Genomic DNA, 13,274 nt, shown 5'->3' with positions numbered 1-13,274 from the left:
GCCTCTTTATGATTCTGTAGTCTTTTGACTGCTTGTTGATAAATTGTGTCTTCCCTAGAATTTAGGGGTGTTCATGATTGTTATAGTACACTCAACCCTCAAAAAATGTTTATAATTGCGTACTACATAGTACACAAATAATGCAAAACTGGACAAAAAAATAAAAATAATAAATTACAAATAAATTAATTAAAAAAACGTAACATTCTGACTCGTTTGGTTGTTATTTAAAGCTAGCGAATAAGGCATGGGAGTATAAACAATAGAAAGGAACTTTGGTATAAAGAAGTCCGTGAAATAAATTTAGAGGAAAGCAGCGTAAAAAAATAAAGATAATGATTAGATAATAAAAATTAAGATTTAACTAAATAAACAAATAAATTTGACTAAAATAAACAAAAATATTAAAATAAGTTATTTAAACGTAATGAATAAATATATAAATGCTACATCTAACTTTTAGAAAAAAGTAATGTAACTAAAAATAAATATTTTTCCAATCATGTTTTACCCATATTTATAATATCATTTTTCACATTATAAACTTGGTATTTATACAGTATATTCATGCCTTTTCAATTTTATAATGGGGGTCCCTCACATGAGGATAATCTTTAGGGGTCTGGGGCATCTAAGATTTAAAAACCTTGTCCTAGGGCTGCTTTTCATGCTGGTAATTTAAGTGGGCCAGACATAAATAATTTAGATAAATTAGTTCATTAATACTTCCTCTTTGTAGATGCATAAATTATCATTTAAGACTATTTTCCTTCTACCTAAATAGTATGTCTGACTGTGATTTACCTTTTTTATGTGTGCTATCTATCTATCTATCTATCTATCTATCTATCTATCTATCTATCTATCTATCTATCTATCTATCTATCAAAGCTCACTGTTTATCAAGCATGTAGCATACAGTAAAGCCTTAGACAAATTAGAAAAAGCCTTTTTCAGAAATATCCCAGTTGGTCAATAGGCACTGACACTGTAACTGTGGGAGAGAGAGAGAGAGAGAGAGAGAGAGAGAGAGAGAGAGAGAGAGAGATGGCCAACTTTACACCATCCTATTAAAGGGATCCGCCAGTGGGGTGTGTAGATTAACTTGCAGCACCAACTCAAAACAAGGCTCTCTCAAGTGCTGGAAGAGGAGCAGTGAACTGCATCAGGAGCTGGATCTGCGCTGAATTGGAGTGCTGAGTCCTGCAAACATGATTGCCACCACACAGCAGAACATGACAACGGAGCTGGTAAACGAAGCTAAACAGCATGTCTTATGTATTGCATGAGCAAAGACTACATGCAGGCTGACGATAAAACGGATTTTACACATCTGTGTGAAACTAGAGCCGCAGCAAAAGAGCGCGTGCACGTGCGAGAGAATTCAAATCCGTGCAGGCGACCAGCATTCTACCTGTTTGTGATCTTTCTAATCTTGTTTAAAGCATGTATCCGTCAAAGTACATTTAAACACTTGCTTTTTCGGTTCAGGTGTTGCTGGCATTGATTCGCTTCGGTTTTCATTCATACTTTCACAGCTGTCCGTATCCCTCCATCTGCTTCGCACTACTGCAGTGCTTACTGCTTTCAGTGACTGGTTAATTGAAGCAGGGCTTTTCCAAAGAGATTAGAGCTACTATCAGCATGTCGTTTTCTACTTCTTAAAGGTTTTGACATCTGAACTCGATATTGGTGTTGTTCAGTCGCACAACTGAACCAGACAGCTGACTTGAACTGATGTGAATTCTAGTGTGAATTTGGCAAAAGCTCTGGACGTTTATTTCATGTTTTAAGGTTATAATAATCTGAAAGAAACCCTAATGAGATTTTTTTGTATCCATCCTACACTAAAATCTGCATAAGAGTCAGTGACGTGACGGACATTGGCCGGATCTTTTATGATATTCAAAATATAGTTCATACAAAATGACTGGAATACCTATGATTATAATGTTTAAAAGTCATTTTAACATTATTTGTAGGTTTTTAAACTAATAGATTAATCTATCTATCTATCTATCTATCTATCTATCTATCTATCTATCTATCATTTTTAAAATGCTAAAAAAGAAGCAAATGGTAGCTTGGCGAAATGTCCATTTATATATATATATATATATATTACAAATATTTATTTAAAAATAAGAAGTGAATTATTTTATTTACTACTTTATTAAAATATTTTCTTAGAACATTTTTTTTACTTAGTCTGCCAAATCAGTGTTAGCAAACCCACATGAAAGAAGCAATTTTATTTTCATGTGACTGAGAAGATTTAAGAGTGTTTTAAATTGTGCCATTTTTTTAATGCCAAAATTAAGCAACATTAAGTTCAAAATATTACTGTAATACAAATTTAATTCATTAATCAAGGTAAGTGTTACAAATATTTCCATGATATCCATATTTTTCAACACAGAAATTATCTTTTTATTGTGAATGTGCGAGACTTCAAATTCATTAGCCTCTACAGGAAGAATAACAAAGTGCAATAAACGGTAAAACTATTTGCACCACAAACCAGAGTATTCATGATTACAGTAATAAATAAAATAATTTGATAACAGCATTTGCAACATCAAGCAGCATAACAAATTGTTCATGAATGCACAATAAGGTTGATATTAACATAAGTTAAATAATATAGCATTATTTTTGCATTATAGTAATGACAATGGTGACTAATTATTGTGAAAATAACAAAAAATATGAAAGGTCCTACAACAGGTTATATTTTCTTCATTTTCCCTTGAATTTGGGCTGAAATATAACTGTTTGCATGTTCCACCATATAAATATTATTTTCACATCCCTTTCAAATACAGATTATACTCTCGTCTGTACTCCTTGCCAGGAAAAACAATCTCTAGAATACTATTGCTCCTGGTCAGTGTTTGCACAGTAATTCATGCTGCACTGATAAACATGATCACCTAGCGAACGGCGCTTATTTCTGTTTATGTAAGAGCCTATTCTAGAAGGTTGTTAGAGTTTAAAGGAGTGTGAAGGAGCAGCATTTCTCCTCTATGGTTGCAGATGACTCATATGATGCATCTTTAACTGAAACATAATCAAATCACCCCCTCTCTTTGTAGTCTCCAACTCATTTGCATATATTCTGCCTGGTGCCATGACCATTAACGGGTTAGTTCACCCGAGAATGAAAATTTGTCCATCTTCTACTCACCCTCGAAGCATCCTAGGTGTATGTGACTTTCCTCTTTTAGAATAATCCCATCGAAGTTATATTAAAAATTGTTCTTGTTCTTCCAAGCCTTCCAATGGGGTAAGCGGGTGTTTGTTGTCAACTGTTCAGAAGACGTGAAATAAAGTGCACGCATCTGTAATAAAATGTCCCTCACACGACTCTGAGGGGTGAATAAAGGCCCCCTGTAGTGAATCCATGCATCTTTGTAAGATAAATATCCAAATTTCAAATGTAGTAAACACTTTTTTTCTCAATTCTGCTGACTGTGGGGAACCAGAAGACGTGCAGGTGGATGTTGTAGTTCGTCAGCGCTGTGTGGTTTGTGACGAGCACGGAGATAGATCAAAACAAAATGCTGGCCATGAATTAGAAGCACAAAATGAGGATTTGTAGAGAAAAACGAAAATAAGCCAAGAGGAGACTGGTTTTCCTTTGCTAAAGTAAGGAAACTTTGTTTCCTTTGCTCCTACATTTCCCAGAGGCCCGTGCACGACACATACGTCTTCCAGCTTCTCCCTGCATGTCTTCCGGTTCCCCACTGTCAGAAGAAATGCGAAAAAATTGTTTATTTCTTTTGAAATCTGGATATTTATCATACAAAAATGCATGGATTCACTACAGGGGGCCTTTATTCACCCCCCAGAGCCGTGTGATGGACATTTTATTATAGATGCGCATACTTTATTTCACTTCTTCTGAACAGTTGAAAACCAACACCCAGTAACCCCATTGAAAGGCTGGGAAGAGCAAGGACAATTTTTAATATAACTCTGATTGGATAATTCTGAAAGAGGAAAGTCACATACACCTAGGATGCTTCGAGAGTGAGTAGAAGATGGACAAATTTTCATTCTCAGGTGAACTAACCCTTTAAAAGCAACATGCGTGCATAGAGTGATTGCAGTTAATGGCCTCAGATCTGCTGACATGTCAGCAATGTCAGCATGACAAAATGTTATTTTTGCATTTGTGTTAGAGAACAAAAAAAGAAAAGAGGTGCAACGTTATGACAGTCAATAATCTGATGCCAAATAAAAGATAAAAAGATATAGAAAATAGAATGTGCAAATTCTTTTTATCTAGTAATCGTCTTTATATTTTATTAGCATGGTTCTATGGAGTGAGTGGGACTGAATACAGCTCTGTTTCCAACAGATAAGAAACACCCAGAGTAATTTGTTTCTTTTGCATTGTATTTCCCCCTTCACATCTGAAAACTAATGTTCTGCACTATTCCTGAAAATTGTTTTTTACATAACTACTGCACTGATGAAATTCATTGTGCAATTAGTGTGCAGATATAATTCAACACTGTATTCATTTAATGATACATTTTCAATGTATTGTTTTTGCTTTCCTTAGTGTTTTCACTTAAAGATGTTCTTAGCAACAAATAATTTATTTCACGAGTGAAATTGATTGTGGTGCGATTACCTTGAAGAAGTGAATAATATTCGGGATAGACACGTGATCTGAACTTCGCATGATTTGAAATACAACCATTTTATTAAGTCGGAGATATGCTTTCAAACACATTTACAAAACTTCCCCTCGTTTTATTATGTGTAAAACATTTTTAATGAGGATAAAATGACCTTGAGTGAGTGATGGTTTATCATCTTAATGTTGAGAGACAGGATATTATTCTATCTACAAAATGGATTAAATTACATTTAAAATATTAATGTTGTTTTAGTAATTAAATTATTGTGTTTTGTCAGAGACTAAAAAATATTGATAATGTGTGTGCAGTTTTGTGAAAAATTATTTCAGATTTGTAATCACACAGGATATAATATTATAATGGATTAAAATTAATTAATATAATATGTAAAATTATATGAAATAAAGTTTAAAATAATACTATATATATATATATATATATATATATATATATATATATATATATATATATATATATATATATATATATATATATATATAATACATAAAGTAAATATAAACAAAATATCTAAATAAATTAAAAAATTAAACATATTATGTATAATAATGTATGAAATATTGAAATATAGATGAAATTTCATATGATATAATATAGCATGTAAAATACCTTAATATCATATCATATCATATCATATCATATCATATCATATCATCATATATACTTTAATATAATGTGAAGCATGTTATTTAAAAGCACACATTTTGGCAATCACATAGTATGTCCTGGCAACTCTTTTGCATGAAATCCACAAAATATGCTAAAATCAAATAATATTAAAATGTTATCTCGAGCAAAATCTATTGATCCATTTGGAAAGTGTTATCCATCAGAAATAAATGTGAGGAAATTATTTTTTACTGTATCTGTTCCTCTCAGATTATTGACAGGTAGAAGGTCTCCTGAGACACCTGCTTGAAATGTTAACATGAATGAGGCCATGCGGGAAGCTCATTAATTATGTAACTGTATTTTTTGTCATATATGAGCTGCATAATAACCTTTCCAGCCTTTCCTTTGTTTCGGCTCTATTCATGAGGAGCTGTTTCACAGCAAGCGTTCACTATGCAGGAGGTGTTGGATCAAACGGCTGGAGTTGGCTGGAGATTGGTTAGTGCGGATCCTCATTGCATTTTCAAACACAAGTGCGCTTTTTTTCTGAGCACGCTATATAAGGATGCTTTGGCAGTTTTCAGAAAAGTGTGATTGACTATGATCAGTTTGCTCAGAGGGAATGTATATCTGAAAGAATATAACTGCAACCACCTCCAGTTAGATGTTATTTCTTCAGAATGCAGATTCGTTTCTGATGGTAATATTTCACATCCTAAACCTCAGTAAGGCAAAGCATGTCATTACCGTGAGAGGAAAACCATGATATGAGCTGACTTTGTGCTATCCGCTTTAGGCACGTCCTGACAGTTACTCCTAGACTGATTATGATTGAGTGGGCTTTCTGTTTGCTTAAAAAAGATCCTTAATAAAGCATTCTATGTCTAATATCTTTGTGAGTAAGGCTTAGTGTCTTCTCATTGTTATAAATCTAGCTATAGATGCCAATTAAACGTGAGTCATATTTCTTAGACTGTATTGCCTGACAGCTTTAAATGATTCATCCCCAAACACTCTGTTATGCTAATGGGAGCAGTTTATATTCATTAAAGCGTTTGCTTTTTTGCTTGCTCATTCAGTGCAGATATACTCCATTAATGTCCTTGATATACCTCAGAGATTGTGCAATATTGTATATATCAACTGTGTTGATATATAACTTGCATTATATTATATATTCAGTTTCATATAGATTTTATTTATAATTTGTATTACTATTAATATTGTAATTAATAATATAATATTGATGATCAATATTATCAATATGATCATTACACTATTTGTAATGATTTAATTTGTATTATTTATTAGTAATATAATTTGTATTTTTATTAATTAAGCTGTTTGCATCTCCATTTTTGTTCTAGGCTATATCTTATTGTTAAGCTATGCATTTTTTACTTGAGAAGGAACATATGTTTTATAAGAAGTAATTATTCATCAGTAAATTAAATTAGTTTTTCTCAGTGGCAACAACATTGCATATGATTATTAAGATCTTTGTTTATGATTATTGTGATATGGCAATAGTGGGTATAGAAAATATTCACCCCTTTCACAGTAATCACATTTAGCTGCTTTGTAGCCTGAAATGAAGATGGACACAATTTTAGTTTTATCCAGCTGTAAGTGAAAGATGAAATTGTAAGAGAAAGAAGTGAAAGATATATCACCAACATTCATAACTTCCATTAACCCCCTCATAAAAAAATAAAATAAAATAAAAACAGAAATAAACCAACAGCTATATGGAAGCTATATACACTGGACACCACAAACGACGGTTACAAATCATTTGTATTTTATGTCAGTACATCAAATAGAAGGAGGCAGCAGTTTACTGTTGAGGATTTGTCATGCCATGTGGACAACATCATTGATAATAATGGGTAATAATAAGATGCTGGCATTCCGGTGTAGACACAGTGTGAGTCTTCAGTCGTTTTTTGACTCTTCGCAATTGCTTCAATGCAGAGGAAACCAGCGCGCCGTTTTTTGTTGCACAGTGACGGGTAAATTCAAGAAAGGTATGCTACGCAATAAGGCCTAATAGGCATAATATAAACACTCCTAACAGTCCATCAACAAATGTGACTATATTAGAGAACACCTCAAGCCCATTTATATTTGTATTCAGCGGTTGGTGCTTAAATGGCAGTGATTAGTCAGACAATTTGCGTGCAGTGACATCTTTCAAAATGAATTTTGGGAATTAGCTTCCTCTCATTACCACAGTGAAGGCAAAAATGTAGAGCCCTGTCACATTGTACAAGGGTTACTTGTATTCTGCGATGACTTCTCGAAATCATTTAATTGTCTAATAAGGATTGGGTCACACTTTACATATAGAGTTGAAATGTAATTAAATAAGCAAGCAAGCAATGTGTAAAATGAATTACATTTAGTCTTTTTTAAAATACTTGGTACTTTAATACTTGAATATCCACCTTGATACACTGACATTCAAAAGTTTGGGATAAATAAGACTTAAAAAAAAAGAAAAGAAAAAAGTTTTATTGAGTAAGGACGCTTTAAATTTATCAAAAGTCACAGTAAGAACATTTATGATATTTGGGGGAAAAAATGTTTCGGTTCTTTTGAACTTTTTTATTCATCAAGAAATTCTAAAAAAATATATATATATGGTACAATATCATTGGTTTATTTCATCATGTTTTTCATTTCATTGTGTAAATTCAGAGAATTCAAGTCACAGCTCATAAACGTGTTGTTATTTTTTAGTCATATTTGACATGTACGATCCACTCACTTGCACGCTGAACACCATCTCTGGGATATTCTCCTGTCTGTAGCTAGAGTGAGGGAGACAGGTTTGTGGGGGCTGTCGTGCTCCATCCACAGGGTCCCTTGTGAAGCTGAGGACCTGTGAGCTGCTTGAAAAGTAAAGGCGGGAGGGTAAGACTTTCTGACGGGAGCTACTGGAGCACAGAGAGCACACGCTGTCGACTCTGTCATGACTCTGGACCACAGCTGCACTGTGGATAGATAATGAAAGGTCTGTAGGTGCCTTTTCTCCACCTCCTCGTGTTATGACATCCTTCCCATCCAGCCACTGACAGCTTCTGTGGGAGAAATATAAAAGAGTGCCATAGCAGCATAGTCTAACTAGATATCAACAACAGGGATTAAAAATGTGATTCAAATTCAATTCAATAGTCAAAAAATGCAATAGAGGAGGAACTGTGTCACACTACATTCGCTGGTGTCATGAAGTTGCACACGGGGGGTTAGAGTATATAGGCTGTCCTGGAATTGTGTTTTCAGTTTGCATAGTGTCACGGAAGCTGAGCATATGGAGTTCACCATATGTTTGGCACCGAATGTGTTGAACTCGTATCAAGAGCAGGTCATTATGACTATACAGCTGGTCTGTTCTGTTGGTTAGAGAGATAATGCTTCAGTTTGACCTTGTTTTTAATGCTGTTAAAAGTAAAGCGTTAAATTTTTTGGTATGATTATATATTTACACGGTCTGTATGCAGGGTTACTCAAGGTTTGGATTTTGAAGTTATGTACTATATGTATATATGTTTGAAAGTTAATTCATTCTCAGCATTGCATTGTTCTATGAATGTTATTTATTTTTACTGTATGTCTATACTTTTAGATGACTTTTTTTGGCTTTTAGTTGGGATTGTCTTTGGGCTATTGAAGTTTAGAATTTTTTAAAATAGTTTTTTTTTGGTTGGTTAGCATTGTAAGACTGTTGCTTATTATTATTATTAGTTTCCTTTAATTGGGACTAATGTTATCTGTAAGAATACAGGAAAAATCTGCGAACCGTCTGCATGCTCGATTAAACAGTTTCTCGTGCTCGCGGTATACCGTTTATTTTCCGCGTATGTTCACTTCCCGTGTGCAGGTGGATGTTTCAGGATATTGCAAGACCTTATGCATTATTAGAGAAACAAGTGCGCAGCCATCTTTAGAATTTTGTCTTTGAATTTCTGTTTATGTGCTAGGCTACCTCTAGCACCGCTGTTTAATTACCGTATTTTCCAGACTATAAGTCACACTTTTTTTCATAGTTTGGCTGGTCCTGCGACTTATAGTCAGGTGCGACATATTTATCAAAATTAATTTGACATGAACCGAGAGAAAACATTACCGTCTCCAGCCACGAGAGGGCGCTCTATGCTGCTCATTGCTCCTGTAGCCCACACTGAGCAGCATAGAGCGCCTTCTCGCGGCTGGAGACGGTAATGTTTTCTCTTGGTGCTTGGTTCTAAATAAATGCGACTTATAGTACGGTGCGACTTATATATGTTTTTTTCCTCATCATGATGTATTTTTGGACTGATGCAACTTATACTCAGGTGCGACTTATAGTCCAAAAAATACGGTAACTGGTGAAGTGAATTTACCTGTTGTAAAGTTAACAAAAGTTATCATGTGCATTGTAATGTTCAAAGCAGATGTCATAACAAATGTCAGAAGACCGGAAAGATTTTAAAACGAGCTGTTCATTTATCAATTCATGCGACCTTACCTGCACGCTGTGGAAATACAAACTGGAAGACAGAAGACAAAAGGGACGGACCTACATAAGGTCTAGAAGCTCCATCAATTCAGTCAACATTTTCACACATTGTATTACTCCAGTCAGTGTAATTAATATTTTAATATTTGTTTCATATGTATCCATTTACCAGTTGTAGCTGATATTTATTGAATTGCAGGTCATTTGTTTGTCCTCTGGGTTTTGAAAAACTGTCTTCAAGTTCGCTTAACATGCAGGCCTCCGCCATATGTTCCAGAACTATGCAAAGTTCACACAGCTCTATGATTTAGCTTAAAGTGATTTTTCATCAATACCAAACACAGTTCAGAAGTTCCCATGAGTCTCATTTATGAATTACTCCATCCCCACAGAAGCGGACAGAATCCGTAGAGAGCAGAGTGAAAAATCGCGCTGTCGCTTCATTTAATGTTTTTCAGCTGGAATGGCAAACATAGGTAAAGTGAGACACTCAGACTTCAGTGAGATGTATGTGTTTACTTCTCATTTTCTGACAGGAGTAGCATTCATATATAAGATTGTTGCTAAGTTTGTACTTTTTACTGATTGACGAATCAAAAACATTTACGTTCATAAGCAATTCTGATCAGTTGTTCGAAATGATTTTAATTCGGATCATTTTTTTAAATTAGTCTCTGGCATTCCACAATCTCTTGGTGATATGTGACTATTTTACATTTGGCGAATTGGAATTTTGTGAATCACATTGTATTGAGACTTCAGCTGACATCTAATAGTTTTCGTGTGGAATCCAGATCATAAGAAATTACAACCTGTTAAAATAAAATAAGCGATTAGCCTAGTTGATAATGTACTTTTTTATTTACAGTATTTTATTTATTACTATACAGAATTGGCCAACACCTTCAGTGTTTATAAAGGAGAGCTCTTCGTGTGATTTTCACGGTACTTTGCGACTTTTCCTACTTCATATACACAAAAAAAGCAAAACGTTGACAATTAAATTTTTTTGATAAATCTGACATTTTCTACTAGTGATTTTATAATTTCAAAATATAAAGCAAAAAGTGGAAATGAATGACTAATTAGCCAATAAGTGCTCCTCTGCTGCCACCTACTGGTTATAGTGGTAATTTGATGTCTTTTATTTATTATGCATACGCGTTTATTTACAGCGTTCACATCATCCAAGCGTTTTGTTTCTGCATTCTACCAGAACATCTTCACACATTACCACATTGCTCTCGGGAACACTATCATTAGCTCCCCGCTCTAATGTTAATTATTTCCCGCTGGAGTTCCCCTCACTTCTCTTGGTATCGATCTCCACTGCTTGTTCTGAGATTGCTACGTTAAGATTTTTCTAACGTGATGTACATTATCGAACCTCTAGACATGTTTATTTCGCTGCTATTGCACGGGAGCATCTCTGATGAGATTGTCGCCCACGCGGAAAGCCTTGCTTTCTGCATTGCAGGAGTGGCACAATGTTTGTGACTGACAGTTTTGTAGAGGCGCTGCTCTGTGTACTGAGCACTTGAGTGGAATACAATGAGAAATCTGTCTGTTTGGGACTCTGCCCGGCCGACAATGTGTCACTTTGAAATCACTGCCAGCTTTTTTTGAAGGCCAGTCTCTGTCACTTTTTCTCTATGGCTCTTTTTGTCACCTCTCTTTTCACAAAGGCTCTCAGAATCGTAAAAATTCTTGATCTGGAATATGAGAGTTGTAGATATTACATTACATTTGAGTGTTTTGTTTTTAACAAAAATATTGCATACAGGGTTTTGTTATATTATTGAATTTTGCATACAGTAGTTTTGCACTGATGAACCATGATTGTATTTTCTGCTGTAAATAATTTTATCTTTTAGTTTGCTTCTTTCAAGTCTCAACTAAGACACATTATTTATGTGTGTAATTTAAACATTTTTTTTTCAAAAGCACTTTTAGATTTTACAGTAGCCTGTTTTACTGATTTGAATAGTTTTAATAATAATAATAAAATAAAAATATTATTTTGAAACATTTATTATTATTATTACTATTATTATTCTGAATATTAATAAAAAATATTATTATTATTGCATAGTAGTTATATTGAATGGGCAAAAACTGATTTTCCTTTTTTTTATCGTATGCATGCTAAAGAAATTAGTTCACTTGATTATCCAAAATAAAAAGACTGTATCATATGATTAAATAAAGGTTATAATTAACATGTAATATAAGTTAATTAAATACAATTTTTTAGTTTTGGTTGGTCAGCAGCAGTCCTTATATTTGTTGTGATTATCTGTTAACATAAAAACTGGTCATATCTCTGCATCACATGGGTAATTCTCTCCAAATATTACATGCATTAACATACAAGTCTGATGATACTCTCTCAGCTGTGATGCAGGGTTCTTCCCTTGTTTCCCAAAACAGTCGTCCTAATTGTGGGTGTAGTAACATTTCAGAGCTCAGGAGAACTGCGGGAACCAAGCTGATAAAGCTTTAACACAGTACTGGGCTCTCAGCCCGTAATGAAGGAGACGGCTTTGAAATGAAAACAGTGTCAGTCTTGGACAAAGTAGTGTGAACAAATTACAGTAATTGTGTTTTTGTGGCTGCCACCATAACTATATGGGGAGTTCTGTGGGTCACAAGTTTATACTGCAAAATCTGCATCATTTGAATACTTTTTTTTTCTTTTCGTCTTTTTTCCCTACCCAACTGTGTAAATTGTATTAGACCTCACTAAATGTCACATTTATGCTAAATACAAAAAAAAAAAAAAAAAAAATTATAGTCTTTTTTAATGCAGCTTTACGGTCACTATCAATTTAATGAATTTGGTGAATAAAAGAAAACCAGATTTTAGATTTTTTCAATTTTAATTTTTTTTTTTACAGTATAGCAGCTAGTAGGCTATCTTTTACGTTGGTCTGAGACATTTGTTGGTTCACATAATGAGGAAGTTGTTGATCTCCTTAATGTAAGGGAAGGACTTTCTAAAGCACAAGTATTATATATTTGTAGAATCTGAAATGAGGCCAGTTGTGTTGTGATTCTTTTTTTAGATAGATATATCAGATAGATATATCAGACACTATAAGCAGCTGTTTTAATCGTGTGCAGCAACCAGTGAGATCTATTAATAATGAGCCTCTGGCTAGAATCCATGCTGGCAACCTCTAAAGCTTTTGAAGTTATATTTATGTTTCACAACAACGAACGGCATCCAAGAACTCTTCCAAGAGGTTCTAATTAGACATTCTGAAGCTGGGAATTTAGGCCAAAGAAACATTTTCCTTTTGTCTTTTATCAGTACTTTAATATAAAAGTTTGTGAAAGCTATACTTGTGCCTCTAATACTTGTTTCCAAACAGGTTTTCCAAACATACTACAATACTAGTGTGCTGCTTATACTGCACAGTGTACAATAAATACTGTAATAGAATTTGTATAATTTTGAGAAATTATTCAGGTACTGTTTTTTGGTGTGA

General features: G+C 33.9%; 1 protein-coding gene across 2 annotated transcripts in view; it reads left to right on the top strand.

The window, feature by feature from the left end:
• The first annotated feature begins 1,014 nt into the window (after positions 1 to 1,014).
• LOC113065565 (inactive dipeptidyl peptidase 10-like) overlaps positions 1,015 to 13,274 on the top strand; it is a 38,935-nt gene continuing 26,675 nt past the window's right edge. For both annotated transcript variants that reach the window (XM_026236901.1, XM_026236902.1), the window contains exon 1: positions 1,015 to 1,250. In XM_026236901.1, the coding sequence (XP_026092686.1) occupies positions 1,212 to 1,250 (39 nt within the window). In that variant the 5' untranslated portion in view covers positions 1,015 to 1,211. The remainder of the gene's footprint in view (positions 1,251 to 13,274) is intronic.

Source organism: Carassius auratus, chromosome 48, assembly GCF_003368295.1.
Source record: "Carassius auratus strain Wakin chromosome 48, ASM336829v1, whole genome shotgun sequence".
In the NCBI taxonomy this organism is placed as follows: Eukaryota; Metazoa; Chordata; class Actinopteri; order Cypriniformes; family Cyprinidae; genus Carassius; species Carassius auratus.
Note: the sequence above shows the minus strand (reverse complement) of the source record. Positions and strands in the feature narration are given on the sequence as shown.